Source organism: Electrophorus electricus, chromosome 8, assembly GCF_041902795.1.
Source record: "Electrophorus electricus isolate QZ-2024a chromosome 8, ASM4190279v1, whole genome shotgun sequence".
NCBI classification, from domain to species: Eukaryota; Metazoa; Chordata; class Actinopteri; order Gymnotiformes; family Gymnotidae; genus Electrophorus; species Electrophorus electricus.
In genome coordinates, this window is record NC_137504.1 from 15,353,720 (window position 1) to 15,370,860 (window position 17,141).

Genomic DNA, 17,141 nt, shown 5'->3' on the forward strand with positions numbered 1-17,141 from the left:
AGCGGATATCTCTACGGTGATCTGCGATAAGCCTGAGAAGGCAGAGGTGCTGCTGGGAAACGTGGAGAGACAGGAGACGCCTGGCCTGAAGACAATCATCCTCATGGACCCTTTTGGCCCGGAGCTCATGGAGCATGGCGAAAACTGCGGCGTCCACATTCAGGCCATGAAAGACGTTGAGGTACAGTAAAAGCCACAGACAGTGCCAGATGAATGACTGTAGCAGATTTAAATCCTCCATTTTAGGTTGTCTCACACTGTGCATGCAACAGACTGTACGGATGACTTTCGATTTTTGGATCTTTCGTAGCAAACCTTTGACTACTCTGATAGGTTTGAGAGTAAAAATGCATAACAACTATGAGCCTAAATGTTCTTGATGCAGATAAGCATGTAAAAGCCTGTATGCCTGTAAATTATATCACGTGTGCGTGGGTGTGTGTATGTATGTGTGTGTACATAAATACTTAAGTTCTGTAGCTGTTCTTTGGAAGTGTATCTAGCAAGGTTTGCATGCAGGACAAACCATAAAAGAACTACAAAGTTATGCATGATAAAATGAAACATGCCTTTACATTTACTAAAGATGGCACTGGAAAATAATGCTGCTAAAAGCTATTATCTAAACCAGTTCCACACTTAGATCGCCCCTCTTGGATAGCAGTCTTGTTGTGTTAATTGCTTTACCTACTGTTTCCATAGTTAAAATTCCATGATGAATATTTTATCTTACTCCCTGTACAGATTGTCACCATTGAGATGGTAATGCAAAAATGTTATCTGTTTATATGGCTTTGTTATCTTCAGGCCTTAGGTCGAGAGCATTACAGAAAACCAATGGTGAGTAATAGTGAATGCATCACGACCCAGGTGTGAATGCTTTTTCTGATCAGACTTTTATTTGTAATTGTAATTGTATGGCACATCCACAATTTTTCTGATATTCTGAGCAGTGGTTTCTGGGGACACATATTATAATTGGCCCTAATCACAGAACAATTTATGAAATAATTACCCTGATATTATTAAGGACTAAGAATGTGTAAATACAATGAAGTCAGTTAGCTTGAGACTCACGAGTTTATGGCATCATTTAAGGTTAGGAAAAAACTGAAAATGAATAGTCTTGTCCTCTGTCTAATGCTGTAGAGGTTTGTGGGTGAAATTCTTGTTGGAAAGCTCCTGTAAGCACTCAGATAGGGAGCTGCTCTTCCACGTTCAACAAACCCAAAGCTGAAAGCGGAAAGCCGTCTGAGTCATTGTTGAAGGCACGGGTCCAAAGGCCCTTGCATCGTGTAATCGGCTCACTTCCTTGAGAGCTTCCATCCAACTGACTTCCTTTTCAATAGAGCACATCCAGCATAGCTGTAACATGGCAGCTAGTAAATAGAAAACTTTAAGAGCTAAGTCTGAATCCAGCTTACCTGTCCAATAGTACAACAGCTATTGACAAAAAAAAAGAGACTCCATCAATTTTTACTGAGTAAATCACAAATCACTTGATCATTTATAAATATTATTTTTGCTTACCTTATTCTCTATTATACTACGCTGTCATCAAATGTAGGCATAAAACCCACCTTTTCAAGCAGTACTTGACTGACCCATGATGACCATTCCTTCACCTTTTTTCCCTCTCTGACAGGGTTCTAGCTTAATGGTATCCTTATACATAGGCCTAATACACTAGTATAAAGATTTCTTCCATGGAGACAACTAAACACTATTGTAAGTCACTCTAGACAAGAGCATCTGCTAAATGCTATAAATGTAAACGTTAATTTTAAATATGCATTTTTAACCATACATGTCCTTTATTATGGGGAAAGTACAAATCCCTACTGCAGGGAAAGTGCTGAGCAGCCGCAGTAACGCCAGTCACGCCAGTCATGCCAGTCACTCTAGTCACGCTGTGTTTTATATATGTTCGTTTATATGTGCTTTTTTCATTCGCTGTTTGCTAGTAAATTATATCATCATGTTTGTTCACACAGCCTCCTCGACCAGAAGACCTTTCCATTGTCTGTTTCACCAGCGGTACAACAGGTGAGCCAGCTTTTGTATAGTAGCCTGGGACAGACAAGCCATATTCTTCCCTTGTCAGTATACAGCAGCTGGTGTGATTAAGGAAGTGAGAATGTGACCTTTTGTTTCTGGATTCTTCCAGGCATATATCTTTTATCACATTGGAATAATTTTAATATCTGTGTATGTTCAACCCACTAAACGTAAGAATAAGAGCTGAGATGAGCAGGCTTATTGTGATTACTATTCTTTCTATTATTTGAAGGGATGTTATTATTTTGGTCATTATAATGGATGAAGCAATGTTTCTTTCACTATGGGTGACCTCTTTAATTGTTGCTTTCCTGCATTGTGTCCTGCTGCATTGTGTCTACTTCGAGGGCTGACACACACAAACACACAAGAACAACATCTCGTGTCAAAATCACATGTCAGCTCATTGACATCATCACCTTCAAAGAGAATACTCTTTCTATGTAGGAATTGGCTGACGTTTGGCTCCCCTTTGAGATGAGCTAACCCAAAAGCTGTTGTCTCTCCTGGGTACTGCTCCCTGGCTTTAAGGGCCTTATTTTGAAACCTAGCCTGACTTGGCTTCTTGCCTTTCTCCCATCTTTATGAGATGCAAATCCAGGCACCAGGCAAGACGTGCACGGCACTTCAGTCCCTCTGTAAAGGAGCTATGAATTTTTGGTTTCCTCAGGAATCTTCTAAATGTCTGACTGACATAAGCAGGGAAGCAGATCATTTCCATCCCCACATGAGCCTGGCCTGATCAAAGTTACATAATCTAGTAATTACTTATACTTGGGAATGTTTGTTTATAACAAACAGGACATTTCATAGCTTTTTATGTCTAATGTAGTGATAAAATGCATGTGTGTTTGTGTGTTGTCCTTTCAGGAAATCCAAAGGGCGTGATGCTTACACACGGGAATGTTGTTGCTGATTTCTCCGGTTTTATAAAAGTAACTGATGTAAGTCAGACAGCCTGATAAACAATGTGAGAAGCAAGTTTGGCTCATTCTGATGGGCATTTAGGTGGTAGTGAGGGAAGATAAACATTTGTTTGAAGGAAAGAATACTTTGTTTACATATTTTTGGGTGACCCAGTTTAAGTACTGTCACTGTCTGTTGTGCATCTTTGCAGAAAGTCATCTTTCCAAATCAAGACGATGTCCTCATTTCCTTCCTGCCACTGGCCCACATGTTTGAGAGGCTCATTGAGGTAACCTGTGGCAAGATGTTAAGTATGTGTTTAAGGGTAGTGGGTATGAAACAAATAAATGGTCTTCTTCGATGACACAGATTTTTTGAGTACTCTCTTATTACCTTAGTCTTTAACTGAAGGCCTAGAGCCAATGAGAAGCAAATCCCCCACCACATACACACATATTTTTCACTGTTTGCGGCATAAAATTAATGTATAAAATTGAGTCATAAAAGTATAAATGAAAACTTGCAAAAGGGGGTGTTGATCATAAGCAAAGGTAACAGGTCATACACTCCATGGATACAGAACACACAAATACATGCACTATATATATATATATATATATATATATATATATATATATATATATGTAAACATTGATATATAAACCAAATGTAATTTACTAAGCCTAAACCAAAATGAAACATTAATCCTAATCTCAGTAAGCAAATAGAAATGTGTTTGCTCTTTTTATCTTTAATCTCTTTATCTATATTTGATGGGACTACCAAGTTACAGGTTACTCCAGCATTTCTCTGGTGTTTCTGAAGTTAAGACGTTTTTTGTCCTGTAGAAACTACATGAAAACAAGCTCACACACACACACACACACACACACACACACACACACACACACACACACACACAGAGCCCCCCCCCCCCCCCCACACACACACACGAATACCAGGAAACCGACTGACTTTTCACTTCCTGTAAAACTTTAACGTCCTCAAATGTTCCCACTACCACACGAGACCTTCCTGCTCCTGTTCTGGGCTAACAGAGCCAACATGGCCCAACTCAAATTGATAAGCGGCCATGCACAGATAGAAAGATTTTCCTCTACTATCACTAATGCTTTGAGAGAGCTGTTTTTCTTTAAACTAGACCTTGCTTATGATTAAATGTGTGTGTGTGTGTGTGTGTGTGTGTGTGTGTGTGTGTGTGTGTGTGTGTGTGTGTGTGTGTGTGTGTGTGTGTGTGTGTGTGTGTGCACACGTCTTTAGTCAGTGGTATACTGCCATGGTGGGAGGATCGGCTTTTTCCAGGGCGATATACGTCTCCTGTCAGAAGATATGAAAGCCCTTAGACCCACGATCTTCCCTGTGGTTCCTCGCCTTCTGAACCGCATGTACGACAAGGTGAGAGACAGGATGATGGGGCCCAAGCAGCACAGCCCTTGGAAACTGCAGCTGCCACCTCAGGTCCCTGGGTGCATGCTGTCAAAGCATGCTTGGTTCTGCCACCTCAGGTCCCTGGGTGCATGCTGTCAAAGCGTGCTTGGTTGGTGCAGACAGGAAGCGCTTCACAGCAGCATGTGTGAAACCAGCCAGTCTCTGTTCTCTGTGACCTGGTCATAGTCAGAGTCTTTGACACGTGCAAATTCCTGTGTCTTTTTGTTGTGCTAAGAAAACACTCAAAGTGAAAAAAAAACAAAAAACATGATCCAAACAAAACACACACAGAAATGGATGGATAGAAGGATGATCGTGGTTCTTTCTTGGTGTGTGTTCAGATCTTCAGTCAGGCCAATAACCCAATGAAGCGCTGGCTTCTCAACTTCGCCGCGAAAAGAAAAGGAGGTGAGGTCAGCAGCGGCATCATACGCAGTGACAGCATTTGGGACAAGATCTTCTTCAGCAAGATTCAGGTGTGTGCCAGTGTTTCCTTGTGTCTGTACTACATCCCGATTATGTAGATCTGAAGTGACTGCTTAGACAGTTAGCTGTGCAATTGTGAGTGGGTGTGCAGGTTTGAGCATGACCTAACTAAATGAGTGCTTTGTGGTGGGACTTGATTTGGGTGTGTTCATAGGCAAGTTTAGGCGGAAGGCTTCGCATGATCATAACAGGTGCCGCGCCCACCTCCCCAACTGTGCTCAGCTTCCTCAGAGCAGCTCTGGGCTGCCAGGTGAGCACGCACACACATACATACACACACACTCACACACACACACACACACACACACACACACACACACACACACACACACACACGCAGATATGCAGACATTTAGACATATATGGGCACACATATACCCACATGTGCATACACCAAAAACTCAAACGTACTATTGATCTTTATCTCGAACTTCCTCAAATTAATTTTCTTCCCTGTCCCATATGTGTATACTTCTGCCATGTGTGTGTGTGTATGTTGATTGAGCATAGGTGTATGAGGCCTATGGTCAGACGGAATGCACAGCTGGCTGCACATTCACCACCCCCGGTGACTGGACTTCAGGTAAACCTTGCTTGGAATTTCTCATGAAAAAAATAGCAGATGCACCATCCCCCACCACCCCCATGGATGTACTTGCTGAGAAGGCTCTTTTTTATGTGCCATGCTGGGGACCTTCTTTCACACAGTGGTGCAGTTCTGGTCTTACTGAGCTGAGCACAGCAGATGGCTGAGTTAAACAGTTCCTCTTTCAGAGGGTGAGAAAAAACCTTCTCACTACAGAAGACAATATGCTGTTGATGTTTACACAGCTATCTGCAAAATTGCACCACAGCCATACAAGCTTATTAGTGTCAGTACTCAGGTAATAAGAGGTATATATAAGATGGCAGCTGAGTTATCTACAAGATGGTTGCTTTCTTCAGCTAGAAAAGCTCAGGCAGTCCTGCCACATGGGTCAGAGGACAGTCATACTTCAGCCCTGTGACACAAGGCCAGTGTCATTACAAGACACTTTTTATACAGGTTTTTGATAGTTAAAAGTGTCCAGCAAGATGTTTGGTTACATATAATGGTCACCAGTGTTTCCTACTGGCCTCATGAAGAATGTTTTTCCCCTTTGTATATTGTGTAAATAGCTATATAGTATTTTCCTTAGAAACTGATATGTTATCTTTACATGTGAAGTTAGTAATAAATAATGTGCTTTACTGTGTTTTGTACAAAATTTTCAAGCTATGCTATAGCTATGCTATATATATATATATATTTATAGTTATGATCTTACATTAAACCTTTGCTTCAGAAATATGACAGAGATAACTAATAATAACAAATCACTTGTTCCCCCTTGTGGCCAACGTTGATGCAATATTTACAAATGTGTTTCGAAGTGAATGTAATTGATTTTCTGATATATGTAGTTGGATATGTATATATATATACACACACACACACACACACACACACACACACACACATCGTTTGGGGCACTATGTTTTTCTGATAATATGTTCTTATTCTTTTCTCTTTGGTTTATAGGGCATGTGGGTGCACCCCTGCCCTGCAACCTCATTAAACTTGCGGATGTGCCAGAGAAGAACTATTTTGCTTCAAAAGGAGAAGGGGAGGTATGTCACAATGTCATACCAATAACTTGAAATACCTCAGATCTCAAATCATTTGCACTTGTTCTGGACTGAACCTGAAAAAACAGATAAGCAACTCACTTAACATTTGCATTAGCACATTCAACATATGCTCACCTTTTTTGTCTTCATTTGACATTTTGCACTCTGGGATAATCCAGGGATAATATATTTTCATTTATATTTTATATTTAATTTTTCTCAGAAACATTCTTCTTGAATTGCAGGTGTGCGTAAAAGGTGCAAATGTTTTTAAGGGCTATCTGAAAGACCCGGTTAAGACAGCAGAGACCCTGGATTCTGATGGGTGGCTCCACACAGGAGACATTGGAAAATGGTTACCTGTATGTTTGTTTTACAAGATGCTTTTCATATCAGTTGTGATAGTTACACATCATTAATGTACCAACTCTTGAGCATCACATTATATTTTGCTTTAAACCAAGATGGAAATAATTTATCATTTAATGTTTATCTTATATCTTGGCACTTTGTAACATGCACTTCCCTGTGTCTGTGTTCATTCACTTTTCACTTCTACATTCTCTTACCAGAGTAGAAGTGATTTAAATGTTTATTTGTCCTGACAGTCTTGCATTATGACAATGAGACATTGCTAACTTCCTAAGCTGCATTCCAAATTAACTGTTCTCGTCGTCCTATGACAGAATGGCACACTAAAAATCATAGATAGGAAGAAGCACATCTTTAAGCTGGCCCAGGGTGAGTACATTTCTCCTGAGAAGATTGAGAACATCTACATCCGCAGCGAGCCTGTGGCCCAGCTCTACGTTCATGGAGATAGCCTGCAGGTTGGCGCTCTCTGTCAGAAGTAGTAGCCATTATCGTAATATCAGAATCTGAGCAGGCTGTATTTGCCATCATAAAGGTAATTTTGGTGTTGCTTCAATTTCTTTCCCAACAGTCTTGTTTAATTGGGATAGTGGTTCCAGATCCTGAAGTGATGCCCTCATGGGCACAGAAAAAGGGCATTGGTGGATGCTATGATGACCTGTGTAAAAATGTGGTAAGTGCTATGCAAAACATGTGTGACACGTCATGTGCGTTCTTCTGTGTTTCATTTCATGCTATAACAGATGTTTCTAGTAACATCCTTTCTACACTTGTTTGTAAAGGAGTTAAAGAAAGCCATCTTGGATGACATGGTTCGCTTGGGCAAAGCCAGTGGCCTCCATTCATTTGAGCAGGTGAATGTGTAACTGAAAAGCCTTGCCATTGTGTGCATGAGATTGTTGTGTTCTCATAGCTAAAAAAAAAAGTACAAAAGAATCTCATAAAAATGTGTAATTTTATCTACAGGTAAAGGATATTTACATTCATAGTGAGATGTTTTCCATAGAAAATGGATTGTTGACCCCCACGTTAAAAGCCAAGCGGTCAGAGCTGAAGGAATATTTCAAGCTGGAGATCGAACAGCTGTACAACAACATCTCAATGTAAACGTTTTCTCATCACCAAACAAAGGCAGAGGACTTTTTTGTAGTGACATTGGCGATAATTATCCGTTTGTCCTTAAAAGTCCCTCATCCAAACCCCTAGCTGACACAAAGCATGCAGAATGAGCCATACATTTTGAGATGGAACACACACTCAGTTGCTTGGACGGTCATCAAAAGTCGTTGTGCCTTTGAGAAAAGTGGCATAGCTACAACCAAAACTGTCCCCCCAACAAAAGCAGTAGCTGCCCCAACTAGCATGCTTGTTTCCTTCATTTTTTTTTTGTTACAGACTGAACATGCATTGCAAATTTACCTTTCATCTTTGTGTTTTTGTATACTGTTGCAGGTGAAACTTTTGTTAGGGTAAAAAACAAAAAACAAAACAAAAAAAAACCCCAAAACAAAAGACAATGCATGTTGTGTGCCCGACACTCACTGGGACAGTTCTTGCTTGAGATTCCCAGGTTTTACAGGCCATCAAAAGACACACAAACATACATATAAGGCACATAAACACACAGAGCAACCACTGGTCACAAGATAAATTGCTTTAATGCTAGATAGCTAGATAGCTATGGTCTATTACATTTGTTCACTCTAAACAAGTGAGCATGCCATTGACTTAGAGATTTGGAACTGTCAAATGTTTGGCTTTTCAGTTTCTTTCCATTCCAAAGTTTAAAAAGATAGTGTACATACTGATGAAAACTAGATGTAAACATTAAAGTGATGGTTTGAATGGATTTTTGCGTGTAGTGAAAAAAAGTATAATCAACTGTTGAATGAATCAGTACTATATCTTTGTATTTAAGGGGGTATGGATGGGGACAAAATAAAAAGAAACTGCTAAGGTTTTAACTGTCTCATTTTTAAAATGTATTCCGTTTTCTGAAGTAATGCAGAAAGTCAGATCAACATATAAGATGTGTACAATTATTATCTTTCTTTACTGTATTTTCAGCCATTAATAATATAATGGAAAGCAATAATTCCCAATTCACGTGGACAAATACAGAAAAGGTCGCTATCATTACATGCATCAGGACATAATAGTAATTTCATTATCAAATGACTACTAAATGTTTATACATTACAATGCAAAATGTGTCACTACAGTCAGGATCACTCATGATTTCTTCTCATTTGATATAGTCAGCAACATCTATAGTTAAAAGTTAGGGTGCTATTGAAGATGTACACAAAGAAATTAAGGTCATTAATGAAAAAAGCATGATAGTTGGTGTCCCATTAGCTAATAAAAAGACATTTTTAGCGGACTTCAAAATAAAAGGTGATAGTAATATAACAGCAAGGTGTTACAAAAGGATTTCCAAAGATTTTGGCCTTCATGTGTCCAGTTAGGCAACAACAAAATTTAACACTGTTGCTATGCTGCTTTGGACTGGCTGTTCTACAAAGATCAGATCACATGTATGATGTATAATCCAAACAACAAATATAAAAACAACTATATTTGGAAACATTGCATGTAAATTACTGTATTGCACTAAACGTAAAAACCTCCGCCCAACCACAAAATGTGATGGACGGAAATGTGGATAGATGAGGGCTGCTTTGCTGTCTCAGGACCCAGATGGTTTATAATTAATGAGAGGATTCCAAACAGTAGGCCTATAAGGGAATTCCAGGCCTCTGGCAGGATGACAATAATCCAGCACACATGGGTAAAGTAACAACACAACAGTTTGAACAGAAAACAATTTTGTATTTTACAGTGATTAGTCACAAACTCAATCCCACATGCTGGTCTGAGCACTGTAAGTATAATTGAATACTTCATAAGTGCCATGTAGGGTTGATCAGTAACTACCTAAATCATTTATTAAACTAAACAAAAAAAAAATTAAACCATTAAACTGCTGTGAACAAAATGACAGTTTCAGATATAGTTCTCTGTTAAATTGAGTAATCACGAAGCCCTTAAATTTCAAAACAGCAGCGAGGAATGTCTTCTGTTGAAATTGAATTGAAATTATATCACTGCCTTGTGACTGGCAAAATTCCTTTACATCATTACACTCAACAACACGAATAATCCATGGTGCGAAAATTATATCATAAACGTGGCTAAATAAACAATAGGTAATGACAGTAAACAATAGCTAGCTATGTAGCTAGCTCCATTCCTGTGTCTTACAAAGTATAACGACTTGTTGATCAATCGGCAATTTATGATCGGTGGCTCGGCAACTTGTGTGAATGCTAATATGGGAGGCACTAAGGAGTGTTGATCACAAGTTTCCGCCAATCACACGGCGTATTCTGGCTGGAGTTATATAAATACGAAAAAGAGTTTGGCCGTTTTTACGAGGAAAAGAAAAATTGTCATTTAAAATGGGCAGACAGAAACGATATACACGCACAAGTAAAAACAGAGCGGCAGATTCAAAAGGAAAAAGAATCATTGCAGCTTGCAATTCGAGGGGCAGGCGCTGCGTAACTCCAATGAGGCCCTCTCGTGCGTAGACTTTATATAGGATAGCTAAACTAGCTAGTTAGGTTAGCTAGCTGGTTAGCTGGCTGGCAATGCTAGCTAAAAGCTAGCTAGCATGTGTGAGATGCTGACGAGACAGACGTGTCATTCTTCACCGCATAGATTTTTAGTTATACTAGCTGAAGATTCACAAATGCCTTTTTGCTCCAATTGAAAATATTAAATAATAGATAACTATATGCCATAGATCTTATCTTGTGTGAAACTCTAGCTAGCTGTCCTTTGCTGACGTATCTTTAGCTTCTGTGACTTTGGTGAGACTAACCAAGCTCTGTGTTCTGTTCGAAATATGAAGTTTGACTCTGGCCAATTCTTGATGATCTGATTTAATAGATCTGAAATCATATTTACACACAAAAAGTTGGAGTAAGTGTCTCGGCCGTGCATTGCCTCCTGTAAGTGAAGCGGATTTTAACCAAGAGAGGTAAGAAGCTATTCTTGATTAATTCCCTTTAATTAGACTAATAGCCCAAGGTTTTGAATATTACTCTATTATTTATTAATGAACCATTAAAATCACATTAATTTCATAATACTTCATATTCTTTTAATTTTCTTGTAAACCCTTCATTTTTTAGATTCATACTTTCACAGCCCACCTCACCCTACTTTAACTCTTCTTCTCACCCAGATTCCTGTTCTTTCGCCCCTCCCCCTATGTATATAAACTGATCAGCCTTAAAACCACCTGCCTAATGTTCTTTAGGTGCCTCTTGTGCCTCCAGACAGCTCTGATCCGTCAAGGCAGGGATGCCACAAAACTGGACACCTTCAGAGATTTTATCTGGCACCAAGATGTTAGTAGATCCAAGATCCATCCAGTCTTGAAAATTGTGAGGTGTGGCCTCTGTATTGGGCTAGTTTTTCAAGCACATCTCACTGAAGTCTTGGGAATTTTGAGGTCAGGTCAACACCTTGAGCTCTTTGTTGTGTTCCTCAAATCATTCTTGAACAATCTTTGCATTGTGGCATGGTGCATTATTCTGCTGAGGGAAAACTAGGGAATTCTAGTGCCATGAAGAGGTGTACATGATCTGCAACATTGTTTAGGCATGTTGTGCATGTCAAAATGACATCACTTGACACAAGGTTTCCTAGCAGAATATTGCCCAGAGTATCACACGACCTCTGCCGGCTTGTGATGTACATGCTCCTGGTACTACAGAATGGACAGGGGCTAGCCCCCCCCCCCCCCCCCCCAAAAAAAAAAAACAAACACATGTGATTCATCAGACCATGTCACAACCCCCCCCCTCCCCCTTACCCCATTACCCCAGTGTTCTAATGCTCATGTTTGCTTTTAGTGGTGGACAGGGGTCATCACTCTGACCAGTCTGTGGATATGCGGCCCCATGTCCTGCAAGCTACAATGCCTTGTGTGTGCTGACATCTTTCTATCATAGCCAGCATGAACCTTTTCAGCAGTTTATAACTCATCTGTGAGATGGACAGATGAGGGGCTAGCCTTCACTCCCCACTCAGTGACCCTTGGATGCCCATGCTTTTGTTTGGGTTCACAGGTTGTCCATCAATGGACTACTTTTGGTAGATCCTGACCACAGTATACAAGGGACACCCCATAATACCTGACATTTTTGGAAGTGATATGATCCAGTTGTCTAGCCGTTAAACTTTAGCCTGTCTCAAAGTCTCTCATCCTTAGGTTTGCTTATTTTGTATTTTTTCAGCACATTATCAAAACTGTTCTGTTCAGTAATGTATCTCAACCACTGACTGATGTGATTATAATGATGTAATCAGTGTTATTCACTTCACCTGTTAGTAGTTTTAATGTTGTGGATGGTTGATTGTATTTAATTTCTACAGCTGCCTTAGGAATGAGAGCGGTGCTATATAAATAAAATATGTATTTTTATCAATGTACTCTTTAATACACTTCTTTTTTCAGAGTTCAGGAGCCACATTCTGGAAGATGCTTTGAGGGCCAATCAGAATCACAGAGAATTCTTTGTAAGGTACACTGCCTATAAAGTATACACTTTAATCTCTGCAGGCACCACCTTAAGTCATACTTGTTTCCACCAGAGCATAATGACAGCCAGTATTAAGGACTCCTGCCAGGACAGCACAAGTGCGGTTTGAAGCTCTCCATACTAAATACTTTAAATTGATGGGCCCAAATGTTAGATGGCACTTGTCTAAAGCTGCCTTTTCCTGTTGCAATTCAGGTATGATTATACCCTCTGGTGTTTCCAGCTTCTTAATGGATTGTATGGACTTAGAATCAGAGGCAGAAGTGACGCTTCCCTCCGTTGAGACAGTTCGCAAAGCTGATACTTGCGGTACAGTTACTGCCCTGCTATTACTGACGGGACTTTTTCAGCTATCAAAAACACAATTTAAGATTGTGATTCTGGAGTTCAGTTTGACTGCAGCTTAGATAAAGACCAGAAATAATTGCAGACTTGGAAATGATTGTCCTCCTTTCTTTTTCCCTGACATGAGGGTACAGGTTTAATGAGTGATGAAGTGCTCCACTCCAGTGTCAGGAACTCTACTCTTCTTGATCTCAGCCATGCTGTGGATATAGCCAAGCAAAAATCTCCAAACCTCTCCTCCATTCTTGGTATTTCGTTTATGCTGAACAATGCTATATTTATATAAACTGAAGGTTTTGCCTACATGCTTCTTTCTAGAGATGTGAACGCTTTGGAGGAGGTTACCTGATTGCAAGGGTTATTTAGTGTTATGATGCAATGACTATGGTAGCTGAGAGAACTGAATTTGTTGTAAAATAAAAATGTGCTGCAAAATTGCAAACCGTATGACAGTATATTTCTCAATATGACAGTACATGCCCTACATCATACCAATGCAGTGCCAATTCATGAATTCAGTAAAGAGTAAATTCAATCATTCTGCATTTTTACGAATGTGAAACAAATTCATTGACACGATAATTCTGAAAACACATGTAGCATCAGGAATGTTGCAAATCCAGACACCACAGAGGACACACAAATGGGTTGGAATCATATGGAACTTTGGTGTTTGAATGTACAAGACTGTTGGCACACAGCAGAACACTGACTAATAAAGTTAATCAGACAGGTATATGGTGCAGTGAATAATTGACCTATGTGTTTGTAAAATGTTTTGCATATGTTATCAATAGATAGGTTTTATGATTCTGCATGGTATTTCTAATTTGCAATGTTTTGGGTTGCTTGGCCACCCTACATGCCTTATCACAGTCTGCATCTGTTTAACAGTTTCCCTGTTGTCCTTACAGAGCTGTCACCTATAACTGACAGACAAGCTACAGAAGAGTCCTTTTCACTGTCACCACCCCAGCCTGTGTCACCTCTTGGGTAATGAGGTCATATGTGCTTTTATAGATTTATATCTAATGATGCTTGATTTTTGCTGCATCATTCAATTTGAGGGTCAGAATATGGCATGAATTCATGGACCCAACCTCCCTTGGGTTCAGGGTGTTTGGTGGTGGTGTATTGTGTTTATGGCACACACTTGACTCCGTGATACTAATTGAGTATTGTTCCCATGTCCTATCTGACTTCTGTTGCTGACCCTGTGCCTCTTTTTATGATCACAATTTATCCATCTTATGAATGACATCCCAAACTAGTTCCATGGCATGTAAGCTCATTGTGATGAGGGATTTGTGGCATGAGCTGACAGATGTCAACATGGACCAAAATCTTAAAGGACTGTTTCTAACCTTGCTAAAACAGCCTTGTTGGAGAACAAATGGGGTCCTACCCAGTGTCTGTTTCTTATAAAGTGGTTTGTCTCTGTGTATGCAATGTGTAAGTGGCTTTTTATTTTCATTTGAGCTCATAGCTCTGTTTTCCCCTGGTTTAATTCTAACCAGTTCTAAGTGTACTAGGTCCTGTCCTCATATCATGATAGCACCATAAGTGAGCAATGATGGTGTCCATCAAAATACATTGCACTTGCTTATCACTGCATGTTTGCAAACCACTGGTCATGCAGCATTCCCTGGTATGTCAGAGTACTGCTTAGCATTGGGCCATACAACCATGAATTTGACTGTTTGGCTGATGGATTGCTTGGCAGTAGAGGAGGTTTTCATTCTTCCCTTCCAGTGAGAGCAAAATTGTTTGCATTCTTGGGAACACCTGAGTACAATTTGGCTTGTAGAGCAGTGTAGTGGGTAACTGCTTCCATTATGGAGGACCTGTGTTTAGTCCCCTCTGGTCAATGCTCTGTCTTATACCAAAAAGTGGCCTTGGGCATGGATCCTAACACTACCATCACCTACCTGTGTAACAACTGGTAATTGTAACTTGCTGTGGATAAGAGCGTCTGACAAACGCCTTAAATGGAAATGTAACGTAAATGTAGAAATGTTGAACACTGTGGACATTGAATTTGCTTGTTCATGGCTGTTTTGAATGACAATGTTTTTCTTTCTTTTTCTGTTCGCAGGTTTTCACCTTTGGCTGGGTCATCTAAAAATTTTGGATTGTCAAAAAGTACCCCAGGTTTTCTCCTTCCCAATTTTCTCAGTATATGCATGTTACTGCAAAATGGCATATGCAGCAGGAAGTCTATAGTAATGCTGAATTTGTACTTGCAGAAAGAGAGATCAAGCCAATTGGATTTGAAGAAAGTACTCCTGTAAATATTGTAGCAGTGGTGCTTTCCCCTGTTGTGAAAAAAAAGGTAATTAAATGTTTTTTTTCCCCCAATGCATGAAGATTGATCATGTGGTTGTTATATAAATGTGTAGAAAAGCCCATCTCAATCTGAGTTCTGGCTGCTCCCAGGAATTCTGTACACTGAGTGCATATTTTTGTTTTTTTTCCAACTCTGATGCACCTGACCTGGCTTATGTATGGCTTTATAATTATCTCATGGGTCAAATTTGGTGTGTCTGGGTCAGAAACAACATGAAGTGCTTCAGGTCTCTTCATTGCTGGAGCCTCTGTGGCTTCCTTCCAACAGAATACTCTTGGAAATATTGTGGAAATGTTGAATACAACAAGAATTAAATAGTCGAGGCCTGTGGGAATTGGTTTCATGGTGGTGCAAGGTTCGAAAATGCCACAGCTACTTGTTAGTACACTAATAACTTCCATTATCAAGACTTGAGTAGCAAAAGTAAGAAGCGTTTCTTTTCTTGTGATCTGGACCATAGAGGCTGACCTGTGATGTCCAGAAGAGTCACATGTGTAAAATGAGGGAAAATGTCATGAGTGGGGTGAGGAAGGAGCTGATTATCCCCCAGGAGCCTCCCTTGGAACCAGCAAAATTTTTTGACTTCGCTGACGAAAGTGACAAGGAAGCATTTTTCCAAAGGTTGAAACGGACATTCACCTTTCAGTTCCCTGCAAAACTGGTAAACAGGTCTCTCTCTTTTGGAGGAACAAGGTGTTTGTGGTAAGGCACAGCTGTCTTGATTCCAGTCTAAAAGGCCACAGTATTGCAGTGTAGTGTGCTGGAAACAGCACATCTAATTGGACATCTGCTATTAAAGGCTTTGATGAGTACAACTGGGTATGAAAAACAAAAAATATTTTGAACTTCAGTGTTGTGGCCTATCTGCACTGAACGTAGAGAAACCACTGCTGTGTAGTACACAAAGTATGTAGAAAGAAAATGTAATATGTGCTGCAGTAACCTTTTATCTTGCAATTTTTCTTAACACTCCCTCTAGATTACCTTCACAGACTTGCCAGTGACCGAGGACATGTGAGTCAGACGTGGAGGTGGAACGATCACTCCTACATTTTTCTTGCTGTGAATCGTCACCTCATGCCCTGCAAAGAAGTCAATGTTCACATATGCCACCAGAGGACGACCTTGTCTATAGTAAACATGCAACCATTACAAATCATTCATGCCCTCAAATCCCTGTTTGTTACTGGCAGTTATGCAGAATGAAATTGGAAATCAAAAGTAGTTTCTGGATGAATGACATCCATGCCGAAATCTACCAGCAGAATAAAGATGCCAGGTTTCCCTTCCAAAAAGATTAACTTTGCAAATCTCTTTCGGGGTAGCTCTGGCCATCATATGCAGGCACATATGGATGAAAAAAGAAAGTCTGCTGTGCATTCATGGAAGCAGCATGTGAAGGGCAGTCCAGAGAAGTGGACTGAAGTGGAGAAATGTTTGATTTAAGAGTTGTGGTATTTTTCATTTTCAGCGTAGAATCCAGTTCTTGTTCTATGTTAAATCAGTCATATGCTGTATTGCCATGAAATGTTCTGTTAAAATTTATTACATTTTACATTGCTGTAAAGATAAAAAAGGTATTTGCCTACAAAAGCAAGATTAAAAAAAACATTTGTAATACTATGTACTTTTTAGTAGTTTGTTTTGTGCATGGTGAACATTATTTTGTTTTGTATCTGGCTTTAAAAATGGTGCTTTTTATATCGATTCTTGGATATGCCTTGTTTTGGCTAAAGTGTGCGGGTTTGTGTGAATTATTTGCATATTTAGAGATTTTCGATGTTATTTAAACTAGTGAAATTTATAATTAAATGGTATAAAGTAAGCCAAGTCTTCCGTGCATGTCTTGGAACTTGTACTTCTGCATAATTCTGAAAATGTGTTCAGTTTACATATCTGGCAGTTGGGGAAAG

At 39.7% G+C, this 17,141-nt stretch overlaps 2 protein-coding genes across 7 annotated transcripts in view; both read left to right on the plus strand.

Annotated features, from left to right (window-relative positions):
* acsl6 (acyl-CoA synthetase long chain family member 6) overlaps positions 1-8,885 on the plus strand; it is a 45,457-nt gene extending 36,572 nt beyond the window's left edge. For all 5 annotated transcript variants that reach the window (XM_027010986.3, XM_027010985.3, XM_081718632.1 and 2 more), the window contains 15 exons: positions 3-181; positions 808-840; positions 1,995-2,046; positions 2,929-3,002; positions 3,176-3,253; positions 4,246-4,380; positions 4,755-4,889; positions 5,054-5,149; positions 5,410-5,482; positions 6,461-6,549; positions 6,795-6,911; positions 7,236-7,379; positions 7,493-7,594; positions 7,704-7,775; positions 7,888-8,885. In XM_027010986.3, coding sequence (XP_026866787.1) covers positions 3-181; positions 808-840; positions 1,995-2,046; positions 2,929-3,002; positions 3,176-3,253; positions 4,246-4,380; positions 4,755-4,889; positions 5,054-5,149; positions 5,410-5,482; positions 6,461-6,549; positions 6,795-6,911; positions 7,236-7,379; positions 7,493-7,594; positions 7,704-7,775; positions 7,888-8,028 — 1,520 coding nt within the window. In that variant the 3' untranslated portion in view covers positions 8,029-8,885. The remainder of the gene's footprint in view (positions 1-2; positions 182-807; positions 841-1,994; positions 2,047-2,928; positions 3,003-3,175; positions 3,254-4,245; positions 4,381-4,754; positions 4,890-5,053; positions 5,150-5,409; positions 5,483-6,460; positions 6,550-6,794; positions 6,912-7,235; positions 7,380-7,492; positions 7,595-7,703; positions 7,776-7,887) is intronic.
* A 1,373-nt stretch (positions 8,886-10,258) lies between these two features.
* On the plus strand, positions 10,259-16,982 carry LOC145658910 (uncharacterized). 2 transcript variants are annotated; one of them, XM_081718634.1, is made up of 8 exons: positions 10,259-10,966; positions 12,452-12,634; positions 12,732-12,845; positions 13,016-13,129; positions 13,796-13,874; positions 14,977-15,032; positions 15,128-15,213; positions 15,689-16,982. In XM_081718634.1, the coding sequence occupies exons 2-8, from the start codon at positions 12,595-12,597 to the stop codon at positions 15,932-15,934; spliced, it is 735 nt and encodes a 244-aa protein (XP_081574760.1). In that variant the 5' UTR covers positions 10,259-10,966; positions 12,452-12,594; the 3' UTR covers positions 15,935-16,982. The 2 variants fall into 2 exon arrangements, with proteins under 2 accessions (XP_081574760.1, XP_081574761.1); XM_081718635.1 differs by lacking the exon at positions 10,259-10,966 and having other exon boundaries at positions 12,410-12,634.
* The last annotated feature ends 159 nt before the right edge of the window (positions 16,983-17,141 follow it).